Below are 14,005 nucleotides of genomic sequence, written 5' to 3' on the forward strand. Positions count from 1 at the left end.
ACTTCATTCTTTCCAATAGTCAAATAACTAGGTGACTTGCAAAGCGCACCAATTTAAAGTGGAGATTAGAATTTATCAACTTGACTTTTTAATGCACCAGCTTAACTTACATGTGTAACCTTACATCCTTCCCTAACATTTTGTGCATGTGTGAACATATTTTTTTAATGCATCTAATGGAGGAGCCACATCAAAGAGAGGCGCATATGAAGTTTCAACAATATTAAATCATAAAAGTGATGGATGTGTTCTAGCACTTTACTTGTTTTCTCTAGCATACCATACTACATGTGTTCTAGCACTTTACTTGTTTTCTCTAGCATACCATACTACTACTCAACTTGTAGCACTTTGCTGAAATGCTATATGGATTTTCAAGTAACACTTATGACTCATTCAACACATATACTCACAACTTCATAGTTGTTTCAGTGCATGAAGATTTTAATTGGAGAAAACATGACATAATTACATGTGATGGACTCTTTCTCAAGGTAACAAGTGTTTTGCATGCTATGGAAGTAAGTCCATCTTTCTTAGGAATATCTATTATTGAGAGTGACAAAAGTGTTCGTTGTCAAGGGCAAAAAGAGACCGAAGTATGTTGATCACTACATGAACAGTCATGGGAGTGAAAGGGAACATCTTCATGTTATAATAATGACGTAGGAAGAGAGCCGATATCAATTGCCTTGATTTGTTCTCCTGTGATCTAAGACCATGACATTTTAACTTGAGCGAATGTTTGGCTCCATGAGAGGAACAAGAAATTATGGGCTTTCTTGTAGAAAATGTTCAAATATATGAAGGCCTATGAATAAACGTGTGGTTTCCACATAAAAACTCTTTAACCCAAATTTAATAACTCTAATCAAAATTGGAATTGTGATCGATGTCACGAACCTTATATTGATGTGAGCTTTCTCTCATCATCATCTCTTCAATGTTATGAGTTCCTTGATGGCAATTTGTATGCTTTCGTGCAAATCTCCCCGTTTGATGGAAGAGGCATCAGCAACCTCAATCTAGGATATCACGACTTTCACTATAAGTGTGAAATTATTAAACCAAACGTCTAGGTCTGTCCATGCAATATGATCATCAAATGAAATGATCAAATAACATTCACTCCATGTGGATCAATGTGAGCATACTGATTTTAAAAAAAGAGTTTCCTACCTTGGAAAGGAACCATTGCAAGGTGGAGGTACTGCTAGAGGTGTTGTTAATGCAGGAGCAAGAGTTCGCATAGAGGATCCGGAGGTCGAGCTTGGTGAGAGCAAGGGTGATGTCCGAGAAGATTTTAGGCCTATGGTGAGCTCTTATACTGATGATGTAGTGGCTTCTCTGCGCTGCGACTGCCGCTGTAGTCACCTCTATAGCGGGCGCATGTCCCATAAGCTCATCTTGCAGGTCACAGAAAACCATAGATAGTGCTCCCTCCCCTGCCGATGTATGTGCACCATCCAGCCTAGCGCCGTCATCACATTGTGGTAATACTGTATGTCTTCCCTCTTTCTTTGATACTAATGGCGGTTGCATCCTCTCCATCAGAAGCCTAACTGCAGCTTCAATGACGGAAGCCTTGTCTGTCTGTCAAGGCAATGATCGCCCTTACAACCTTGATCGTGTGCAGTATTAGGTCTCATACGTGATTAGTATCTAATTAAGCTAATTAGGATTGTATCAGCATGCGTACCTTCACGGAAAGTAAAGGGCTGACTACGACTCGAAGATCTTCGAGATTCTTATTCACTTTCTCTCGCCTCTTGCGCTCCGCGAGGCAGTGCCGTGCTGAACTGTCGTCGAACCTTGGCTTCTTTATTAACCTGCATTTAGGACTCGCAATTAGCTGCTTCACGAGAGAGTCCTCTTCGCCGAGCTCGGTGCTGAAGGAGATCATCGTTCCGTCGGCAGACTGCAGCGCCGCGGACGTCGACGGCCAGCTAGCTGCTCTGATCTCCTGCTCGCTTGCTAAATGAGTTCTATTAGTATTTTTCTCACTTTCGGCGCCGCTCTGCATTCGGGGGATTATCTTCCTGCCAAGGTACTGCTGCCCGCCATTATCTACTGCAACACAAGTACTAATTAGGGCCCCTTTTTCTGGATTAAGGTTATTATGCAATGCTGATGTATCATCATGATTACCTTGCGTTAATGTACTATCGAGATGACGGCTACGATTCAGCATCAAGTAACTTGTGTAAGAATTAGAGGTGCCCTCAGCAATAGGCCCTTGTTTAGGGTTAGTTGATCGGCATATTAAAGGGAACGCCTGTGTTAAGCCTTGATTACTGTTTGTCTCCTCCTCCAGCTCCAAACAACCACCCAAATGGGAACAACTAGCAGCCACCATGGCCGGTGTGTTGTAATTTCTGGCATAATTAAGGGCACTCTCATTGCTAGTAGTACTGGAATCTCCTAGTTGCCAGTCCATAAACCCCAACCAGCAGTCGCTTGCAGGTTCATAGTTCTGGGCGTCCATAAGCCTAGCTTGGAATTACTGACTACGGCCCCGCTCCCTGATTGCGAACCTGAGCTTAATAGCAGCAAGAAGAACTAACGACGGATTAAACAGCAAAATTGAGCTCTAAGGTCAAACTGAGCATCTGATGTTCTCGCCTCATCTTTATCTGCTCAATTATAAGAATGAAATGTAAGGTCAAATAACAGGCGCATCAACGGTTGCATCGTGCATATGGTGATGTCGCCTATACTAGCTAGAACCTCCTTTTAGAAAAAAAACATTGGCAAGTGATCGACAAGTCAAACTCATTCACTGAAGGGCCATAGCTAAGAGAAGTTGGACCCTTTGTGGTCGACAAACAAGGACTCAAAACGTTGGCTTTTGGGGAATATAACAAATCATATTTAATAAGATTTGATTATCCAAAGCTCCACAGTTCGGAAAACGGGAAACCTCAATGAGGGCGTTATGGATATTCTAGTCCCGAGGCTCCACAACAAGTCTCTAGATTTAAAAGGTGCCACACCTTGTGGCTTTTAAGGTGCATCTTTTGGTGATTTTGGTGGCACTAGAGCCTAGAGCCCTATAAATGTAGCCTTTTGGGGTGGGCTAGCCAAATTTAGCTTTGATTCTAAGACTTAATAGGAAGTTATGTGAGGCTACCTTTCGAGAATCGAATGTGTAGTTAAGTTAGTTTAGGGTTGAGATAAGGTTAACAACTACGTACAGCAATGAGAGAACTTTCTTTGGGGAGCAGCATACAATTCTCTTTATTTGCACGAATTCACAATAGTAGCATGTCATTCTCTCTATTTGCTTTAATTTACATTAATTTAACAAGTATATTCACTGAAGGATCTATATCAAAATAAGTGTATAGTATCATAATTGTTATTATCCTGTTTTTTATAAGCTAACGTGCTTAGGTTGTCATTTATCATGAGATTCCTTACCCCACTACTATATATTGAGTCTCTACTAGCAATGTTTTTTATACTTGGGTAGTCATGATATTCCTTACCCTTCTACTATGTATTGAGTCTCTACTAGAAATATTTTTATTAGCATCACTAAAAGACGCATATTCTAACAATGGAAATGCTCTAAAGGGACACTTGAAGAGATGCTTGCCACCTATATTTCTTGAGCCAAAATAAAACTATATTTCTTTGCCATCCCCTAGCCCCCCTACACCACTTATCATTTGATATATCATTTCCTAGGCAAACTTTCCCACTTGCATGTAGCTTCGCTTGTCGCCATGCAAGGCAATAGGGGAAATTGGTAAAGATCCAAATTCGTATCCACACACACATGTGTGTGTGTGTGTGTATAAATGAGAACAAATGAATGTGTTTGTGTGTGTGCGTACGATGTAATTGGATATTTGGTAATAAATAGAACATTAGTCAAGTTTTGGAAATGGGACAATGTATCTTCTATCCTTTCATTTTAGAGTCATCATTGTGAAGGAAACCTTCATGTCCTACCCCTTGGTGGAACTCCTTGATGAACTTCAATAAAGATAAGCATTAGAGAAGAATGCTTAGCTAGACAAGTGATTTTGTTTGGAAGAGAAATAAGGGAACTATGAAATCATGTTTCTTTTTGGCTTTGCATAAATTTTACAGACCCAAGGCTAAAGGAGTTCTTGGTATGAAGCTCATATATCACTCTACGAGACTATGTAAGATGATGGAAGTTTTCTTTGAACAAAGGCAACCTAGCTTGAGAGATTATGTTAGAGTTTTAGGGAAATGCCATGGACTCTCACATGGATGAACATGATCTTCTCCCATGACACACTAGTGATTTAAAGTATGCAGTTTACAAAATTTCTTATCAAAAAGAGGAATTACATCTTGCATTTAGTTAAGCGATGCTAATTGTTTGAGTAACTCTTTAATTTTATATAATGTGTGGTGATTTTTTGGATACCTCTTTGATGATGTGGTGTTAAGAAGTGTGATGCCATAGAGCACATGTAGAGGCAGAGAATGAGTAGGTGAGAATGAAGCCATATGGCAAAAGTGGATTATCCCACATGGACCAAGCAAAGATGTAATCTACCCATAAAAAAGGGGGTTATTTTCAAGCAATGGAAGTACAAGCACATCTCAAGAATCTCTGTTAGATCAAGTTAATCTATCTTGCAATCTAATTAGCTCATGATCATCACTTTGTTTCACATACTCTTATCATAATAAAGCATCATCCACTTGAGGTTTAAGTTAATCATGTGTCATTAGTGTGTGCGTATTGTATCATTAGTCTAATTGGCTTCTTGTAGGAGGTACCATAAATCTTAACACACCCTGTGCTCATCGTCCTCATTACTCCACAATTGTGGAGTTATGGGATCCACTCAAGAGAGACGGATACTATGAAATGTGGACACATGATTCCTGCACTAAGTAACCCTCTGCATGCTTCCTTCTGGCCTAGCTCTTTGCCTAACAGAATCCTTCAAGGTCTTCATGAAACTCTCAAGGAAGCGCATCCACTGAGCATGCACAACACCGTATACCGACACTTCATCTATCAAGTGTACCAGAAGACGTAATTGACAATAGTCCTTTATTATGCACACTTTCTCCACTGCCAATACTCGGACTACGTCAATAGTGTATGGATGGATCTCATATACCTAAAATGGAGTTTATTCCATTTAATTACATGACATGTCTTACAAACTAGCGCAACAAAACAATAAAGCCATGTTAGAATTTTAGTTTCTCATACCTCACCAATGTCCCCATTTTGTAGATGGTCTTGCACACTTTTTGATCTCCGCACTTGCTAATGAATATGGGAAGAATGATGATGTGACAAAACATTGCAATCAATATTATGTAATTATAATGAAATACCATCATGAGGTTTATATAAGTAAATTGAACGTACCTGAAACATCTTGTGACAATCATGCATTTTTAGACCATACAATTCAGTTTCTCCTTTCTTCTTTGTTTTTGTGAATTCCCCCTTTAAAGAACGCATGACACCTACAGGGGTACGAAAGGAGATAATTTGATCCTTCACTCTCTTCTCCTCATTCTTTGTCAAGATCCAAGATTCTTTAGGTAAAATTACCTTCCCATCATCTTAAACTATTGGCCTAGTTGTGGGGAGGCGTTCAATCAATATCAAGTTCTCTTCTCGAGCTACTAAAGAACCTCTATTGCCAATTATGTGGTCCCAAATATTGGATGCTACATTTTTTATGATGTGAATCGGATCTAGAAGATGATTGATTCTTAGATTTGTCTAATATGGGAGACAAAAAAGGATTGAGCACCTTGTCATTCTTGATAGTGGTGTATGGGACGATCCTCTCCACAATACTTCCCAATCTCCTACTCTTAGAGGATATGGGGGCACTCCTTTTGTAGATGGAAAAAATTTCTCATGATCAAATGGAAAGAATCGGTGATGGTCTTTGTACACGACCTTCTTGAGATGCATAGGCGATGATGTCAAATCGGACAAGCATTGTGACGAATGTTGTGAGTCCTAATTATGCATAATGCAAAAATAAAATATATTTAGAGCTAACCCATATTTGATAATTCAAATAAAATGAAAGGTGATAAAGAATACAGGTAATGTATAAGAGGGTCATAGAGAGTGGTTTAGCCTAAAGGAAACTCATATGGGGGCTACATAATAAATATAACCGCAACAAGCGCCCGAAACGGGGCCCGAACACGAATTTGACCGTTAATTTTTAGTAATGGCCTCGCATGAGGCCGTAGATAACTTTATTTATCAGAGAGGCGAACTAAAGAAATTTAGTTCATCATAGGATGAATAAATTTCGAGTTCAGATAATTGGGAGATTCCACATGGGGTGGCTGGTATAACAAATCCGACACCACTTTCTAGTATTTTTTTTAGCGTATCTTCTCTAATTTGGTTCGAACGCATGTTTTTAGGAAATATTTTATATCTTTGATGATTTCTTGCATGATAATCTACTAATTCTCGTGGGTTATTTTTTTGGGGCTTCTTCCTGAGCCTTGAGGATTTTTTGTGTGGGATCGAGAGAGAGAGATTTTGAAATTCGGGCCGGTCATCCTTAGACAGGGAACGTCGGATAGAGATTGTGAATTATGCCCTCTGAGAACCATTTGGTAGAACCCAGAGTCGACGAGATTTACTAGAGGCATACCCGCGATAGCTGCGACATTTAGAGTGGTGGTTGGGTGGATGGGCTTTTGGAGAAAGGCCCTATTGGATAGATCTTTCGTTGGTGATTCTCTCTATGATTTTTAGATTTTTGTATGGATGAATATTACTGTTACTTTGGATTTTACAAATGAATATGATTTGTTGAAAAACTCTTCATTTTTTTGAAGTATGAGTGATTTTGTTTTCTGTATGATTTGAAAACTTTTGTGTTAGAATATAGAACAGAATTTTGGTACGTTTCAAGGATCCATTCACTTTTTGAAAAAGTTGCCACTATTTCTAGAGTCCATTCTTATTTTTGAATTTTTAATGTGTGTGATTCCTTAGACCACTTTCCTTTTTTATGTGGTCCCACACCTCTCTCTTCACACCAAATTTGAAAAACGTGGGTATAAGGGACCCTAAAAATAGGGTTTTTTTTTGAAATTTTAAAAATTTAACATTTTTTAATAAAAAATGGTTCCCTTAATCATATGTAACCTCTAAAAGTACCTTTTCAAGGTCATTTTCAGTCAATAACTACCTCTTTCAAGCCCTATATCTTTTCCATCATATCTCATGCATATGTATGTGGTCCCACACCACTCTCTTTGCCAAATTTGAAAAACGTGGGTATAAGGGACCCTAAAATTAAGGTTTTTTAAAATTTTCAAGCATTTTGTAATTAAAAAAGGGTCCCTCAATCATATGTAACCCCCAAAAGTACCTTTTCAAGGTCATTTTCAACCATAACTACCTCATCTTCCTTTAATCATCCTTTCATCTTACTCTAATCCTTCTTTCATCTGACGTGAATTTAAACCATGCCTCCTTTAGAAGATATTACTAACACAAGAAAATGTAAGATAGATCTTTATATTCATATAAAAGAGGAATATGCATCAATCAAATATCCTTACATAAGACAACGATTAGATAATGCATCCACTTCTTTACTTAAGACTCAGGGAAAGAAACATGTAGAGTTATGGGTTGATGGTGCACTCTATCCATGTAACCCATTAACCTTAGATAATCGACCATTTCACTGATGTGACTAGTTTAGTACGTCACATTGGTGATGGAAAAAATGGGCTTCTTGGATATTGTAAACGTCTAACAGTCTGTGGGTGGCGGGGCTTACATGCAACATATATACACATAAAATTTGCATCTTCAATCAAATATTGAAGATCTAACAAACCTAGTGTAAAATATAGAGAATAAAAATAATAAAAAGGAGATACAAATCAAGGAACAAGAGAAATAATTAAATAAGATTAGAGTCAAATTAGATCATTTGAAGAAAACCCCAGTTGGTGCAAGGAAACACCAAAAAGAGCTATCAAAAATTAATAGCTTGCAATAGGCAATGATACTAGGAAAAGCCGAATCATGGCGAGGTGAATAAGAGTTATTGAGTGTTGAATAATTTAAATAAGAGTTCTACAATTAACACTTTTCTTCAACGTTTACATTTCATGAACTTTTTAATTGATACATCAGCGGGGAATACACAAACTTATACCCAGAGTCTTTTGAAAGCTTGCATGAGGAAGCAAGACATGTTGCCTATTGTTCGTGACCCCAATTTTACAAGGGATTTCATAATGTTTTGATGAAAGAAATCATGAAGGACATTGAGGGTATTTTGAGTGCAAATGATATTTAAAGTGCTTGTGATGAAGCAAGTATAAATCGCAAGGGCTATGAGTCCATCCATGCCATCACAAAGGAGGCTCTTCATCATAAGAGAGAGAAAAAAACCCACTTTCTTCCACCTTCATACAAAGTTGCATTGGCAAAGAAGACAAACAATGCACATACAAGATCACTTGTCAGTCTAGTGAGTATTTCCATGTAAAGGGAATAAAAGTTTTGAAGGACAAATCAAAGGGTGATATTAAAGTGGATTACGATGCCTTGAGCAAAATTTTTGTGGATTTGAAGAGGCTTCAACAAGAAATAATCAAATTTTATAAAGTCTCTGATGAAGGTTAGTATGATTTAAACTTTCTTATTCATGGTGAAAAATCAAATAACACGTATATCTAATCATGTGTTGCTTCATGATTCTAGAGTCAGTGGTCTCTTTCATATTGAATCTAGATGAGTGGCAAATTGTCAAAGGGCATAGACTAAAAAGAATGGGACCTACACTCATGAATGAGGCAATGGCACACATGCAAAGGACAAGGACAAGGTGCCTTCTTTTAGTGTTTAATCTAAAAAAGACAATTATGGTTAGGAGCTTTTGAGGTGCAAAAGGAGAACCATGAAATGCTAGAGTGGATGCTTCCAAGATGTCCTTGGATTGTTGAAGTCATCAAGCAAAAATGAATGGTGATGAACAACTTGAAGTTCCAGGTGTGGGTACCTTTGTAGTGGATTGGCATTTAGCAGGAGATTTGAAAACAATCAAATGTATGCTTGGTTGTGACATAAGTTCTACCTTTTTACTTCCTTGTCCTCTATGCATGAAGAAATCAAAGCAAAAGTGTAAGAAAGAAGAATTGTGATGGATTGATAGTCATGTCATGCAACTTGGAAGAACCGCCAGACAGGGATGCCAATGATCCTACATGGAATCCCATTATTTCATTCCCATGTGAAAAAAATCACATCTGCACATTACATGCCATGATAAGAATATTTGATAAGTTGATCAAATTACACATTGACTTTGCATCCACTTTGAAGTTGGATGCGTGATCCATGGAATCCATTTCCAAAGTGGAGGATCTACTAGGGGTCCATGGAGGCAACATCAAAATAGTGAAAGATGCAAAGATATCTAGAGATAATAACGTTGTGGCACAATAAGTATCAATGTATAGAGAAAAGATTAGGTATTGTTTGCATAACATGTCGACGAAAAACTCCAAAGCAAGATGCGAGTTGTGGAAAGAGTTATGAAAGTGTACTAGTAACTGTGACAAGGATGCAAGTCTTCGTAATAAGTGTACAAAGGTTTGGGATTGTTTTGACAAGATGGTGTCGATCATGCTATTCAGTACTACCAATGCTGAATAACGAAGCATATTAAAGGCAATAGCCATCGAGTTTACTCAATTAGTCATTGATAGTTGGGGGAAAATATCAATCACCCTTCTAGCATGTTGTTTATGATCATGGATCATATTACTTAGAAAATTATGGTTTCCTCAACATGTGGAGCACCTAAGGGATTTAAGCGTCACATTATAGGGAAAAGGGCATCTATTTCAAGAACATTCTTGGTGGTGGAGGGGTGACACGAACAAATTACCTCATTGAAATGTTTGATTAGTTTTTCCGATACACATTGAGTAGAATCTTATTGAAGGAGAAAGCAAAGACATCTCAAATTGCAAAAGTAGCCCAACTCCACAACATGAAGGAAACCAATAAGGCTAAATGGAACCAAAGTAGTGGGACAACATGCCATGCTGCATGGCATGCTACAATGGTTAGAAAGGGAAAATTTTGGGTGAAACAACATTAAATTGAATGGACATTAAGTTTTTTTATGGTTTCACACTAAATTGTCATTTTTAAAAAATTGACCTAATGTTCAAGTGCCTATAATAAGACTCTATGGCCTCATTTTTGTCTTTTCAATTTCACTCTTCTCACCCATGGCTCGAACTAAGAATATTGTGCACGTAGAGTACCTCCTCGTCCTACTACGAATGTTGCTATTGGTACTAGAAAGCGTCCTCACTCACGATCCTGATAGCACTAAATATTCAACTAATAGTAGTGAGCAGGAATAGGACCAGGGTCCTCCACCATGGATAGGACAAAATATTCCACCTCCACGAATGCAACGTGCTAGGAAGACCCTCCCTACCAATATGGGTCTCCTTCCAACATGAGAGGAATTCCAATGAGTAGGAAGGAGGACAAGGAGGATCTATAACACTACAACACATCGGAAGCATAACAGCATATTTTAGCAGCGTTTTTGGAAGAAAAATATCAGGGATTCGCTACTTTGGTGTGGTGCGGTCATACCAGCGCTAATACGCCGGATCCCATCAGAACTCCGCAGTTAAGCGCGCTTGGGCCAGAACAGTACTGGGATGGGTGACCTCCCGGGAAGTCCTGGTGCTGCACCCTTTTTTGGGCCAGAGCATCACTATGGCCCTAGGAGCCGTGCTGTCACGCCCCCACGGGAGCCCCCCGATCCCCCCGCGTCCCGTGCCCTGGACGGCCCCTGGGAGCCGTGCCCTTCACGCCCCCCCTCGACCCGCCGCCGCGTGCCATGCCGTCATGCCCCGCCGACCCCCCGCGGTGCCGTGCCCGAACACCTCTCGGCTCGCCCGCCGTGTGCCCGAACACCCCGGTGCCGTGCCCCCGCAGCCCCCGGCCCCCGCGGTGCGGTGCCGTGCCCGAACACCCCACCCCGGCCTCCGCGGTGCCGTGTGCCCGAACACCCCACCCCGGCCCCCGCAGAGCCGTGTGCCCGAACACCCCGGTGCCGTGCCCTCACGCCCCCCGGCCCCCGCGGTGCCGTGCGCCCGAACACCCCACCCCGGCCCCCGCGGAGCCGTGTGCCCGAACACCCCGGTGCCCTGCCCTCACGCCCCCGGCCCCCGCGGTGCCGTGCCCGAACACCCCACCCCGGCCCCCGCAGAGCCGTGTGCCCGAACACCCCGGTGCCCTGCCCTCACGCCCCCGGCCCCCGCGGTGCCGTGCCCGAACACCCCACCCCGGCCCCCGCGGAGCCGTGTGCCCGAACACCCCCCGGCCCCCGCGGTGCCGTGCCCCCCCCACCCCGGCCCCCGCGGAGCCGTGTGCTCGAACACCCCGGTGCCGTGCCCGAACACCCCACCCCGGCCCCCGCGGAGCCGTGTGCCCGAACACCCCGGTGCCGTGCCCTCACGCCCCCGGGCCCCGCGGTGCTGTGCCGTGCTCGAACACCCCACCCCGGCCTCCGCGGTGCCGTGTGCCCGAACACCCACCCCGGCCCCCGTGGAGCCGTGTGGCCGAACACCCCGGTGCCGTGCCCTCACGCCCCCCGGCCCCCACGGAGCCGTGCCCGAACACCCCACCCCGGCCCCCGCCGAGCCGTGTGCCCGAACACCCCGGTGCCCTGCCCTCACGCCCCCCAGCCCCCGCGGTGCCGTGCCCGAACACCCCACCCCGGCCCCCGCGGAGGCGTGTGCTCGAACACCCCGGTGCCGTGCCCTCACACCCCCCGGCCCCCGCGGTGCCATGCCCGAACACCCCCTGGCCCCCTGCCCCCCCCCCGGCGACGTTGCTTTTTGAAAAATATCGGGCGTTTTTGGAAGAAAAATATCAGGCGTTTTTTGGAGAGATTGTTGGAGAAATAGAAGATCACATTGAACCTCTCAAAATACAAGTTGAATTACCTAGCCCTTATGGTAAATTGACCTACAATGCATTGCTTTGATACTGGAGCAGGTCACAATTTACTCTCTTTTAATGTATGGAACTAGTTGGGAATTCCTCAGTTGTTTGTAACTTATCCTTTGAGAGTAAAAGGCATCAATAACAAGAATAACAAAGTGCTAGGAATTCTAAAAACTATCATCTATGGTGCAAATAGGCTTTGGGTGAGCGATTTTTTGGTCATGCTTGTCATCATGGGACAATGAAGGAACAAGTTGTTCTTAGCCAAGCATGGATGAAAGTTACCTAATCTTGGGGGTGCACTACTTAAAAACCCTACGTATCATGTGCGTTCAAGGGGTATTTAAAAAACCCCTTACCTATAAATTTTTCATGAATAAAATGACCCCTTTATCTTTATGGACTTACACAACTTTTTTTCCAAAATTGATTTAAAAAACCCATTCTATAAATTTACCTCAAAATTTTGAATTAAAAAATCCCTTCATTTGAACTCACATGGTATGCTTACATATTTTTAGGTGAACCCCCCCGTGTTCCCAATAATGTACTATAGATTGGGCCATAGGGAGTGCCTCTACTAACTCTTCACCCCTACACTCCACACATATTGTGTTGTTGGGGTTGACCCTGCTACCCCAATCAACCTACTGAGTGTCTCTAGTTATGCGCACACAGTAATACACCAATATGATATGAGACATGCACAACTTGCACTTGGTTCTGTTGAAATATACAAGTGAATAGGGTGTGTGTGGGAACAAGCCCTTGGCAAGAGGCTATAAAAGAGAATCTGTAAATGTGAGAGAACCTGTGAAAAGGTGAGAAGTATCTACTGGGAGAGAATAAAGGGTAGCATGAGGAGATTTAGGAGGTGTGGAGATATTCTAGGAAGAGGTGGAGAGAATCAAGCAAAAGAGGTAGAGTGAATCAAGGAGAAATCAATGGGATTAGATGCTTGGATGTAAACCCTATAAATTGAGGCATTGCCCTAATGAGAATCTGCTAGTTTTTGATTACCCATGCCTACATTAAGCTATCAGTTAATTGCTCACTAATCACATCTTAATTATCATCTAATATCTTTATTAATGATGTTGATTCTAGCATTTGATCCACCATAGCTCATCACATTGCTGCAAATTTAACATGGTATCAGAGCCTAGCCTAGAATCCATCAATTTGTGAGCCCATTATATTTCTAATAACCTGGCTAATTAGAATTAATAGATAATTAAGTTTTTACCTCGTTTTTCAATTAGCCTCTGTACCCCCAGCTGGTGGAGGAGCTCTCTCTCCCTTCATACATCAGATTAGCCCAGACCACTTTAGCCGAGCATAGCTATAACCCTTGTGCTCTAGCCCATTCAAACAAAAGCTCAAACTGCCTTCGCACGCGACAATTATACGCGATTTTGTAGGCATCTATTTTCTGAAGGAAAAATGAGATCTCTGCTGCTCCAGTTGTAATGGGTATAATTCCTCTTGGCCCTAGGGGTCACTACAAGACAATGATGCCATACACGCGTTTCATACACGCGATAAATTACGGGCACGTGTATGGTCGCGCAGGTATTTGAATAGTATCAGGTGCATGTATATTGGCATCTACCAGCGCGTGTATATACACGCAACTATACATGCATTAATACACGCATCAATACATGCTTTATTAAGAAAAACTAAATTCCTTTACAAAATTAAAAACTATTTTCTTTAAACCATCTCATAGTACATTACATTATATATCATTACACAATCCCACTACATGCATTTACAACAATGAAATATATTCAAAAATAAATCATGAGATAATAATTAAAAGACAACACATACAATAGAAATGTCATCAATTTAGAACGATACAGTGATGGATTGGTTAGGGTTCGATCTCATCTTCAATAAGATCCATCCTTGCCAAACGATCAACATCAATATCCATTTGATCAATTTGTAAGGCTACGATTAAATTTATTCCACTATCGATATTCTGTCCATTGTGATAATGGT

The 14,005-nt window shown here is 41.6% G+C and overlaps 1 protein-coding gene and 1 non-coding gene across 2 annotated transcripts; one reads left to right on the forward strand and one right to left on the reverse strand.

Moving 5' to 3' along the window:
* Positions 1-568: 568 nt before the first annotated feature.
* LOC147622259 (uncharacterized) lies at positions 569-1,606 on the reverse strand. Its single transcript, XM_086823699.1, has 3 exons — positions 1,180-1,606; positions 904-1,025; positions 569-712 (listed from the first exon to the last, which is right to left on the reverse strand). The coding sequence occupies exons 1-2, from the start codon at positions 1,549-1,551 to the stop codon at positions 933-935; spliced, it is 465 nt and encodes a 154-aa protein (XP_086679825.1). The 5' UTR covers positions 1,552-1,606; the 3' UTR covers positions 569-712; positions 904-932.
* Positions 1,607-10,619: 9,013 nt separating this feature from the next.
* On the forward strand, positions 10,620-10,738 carry LOC147622260 (5S ribosomal RNA). Its single transcript, XR_015269753.1, has one exon. It is a non-coding gene; the product is annotated as a 5S ribosomal RNA (ribosomal RNA).
* Positions 10,739-14,005: the final 3,267 nt, after the last annotated feature.

This window comes from Cibotium barometz, chromosome 29 (genome assembly GCF_041138505.1).
Source record: "Cibotium barometz isolate CiBa-2024 chromosome 29, ASM4113850v1, whole genome shotgun sequence".
NCBI lineage: Eukaryota > Viridiplantae > Streptophyta > Polypodiopsida > Cyatheales > Cibotiaceae > Cibotium > Cibotium barometz.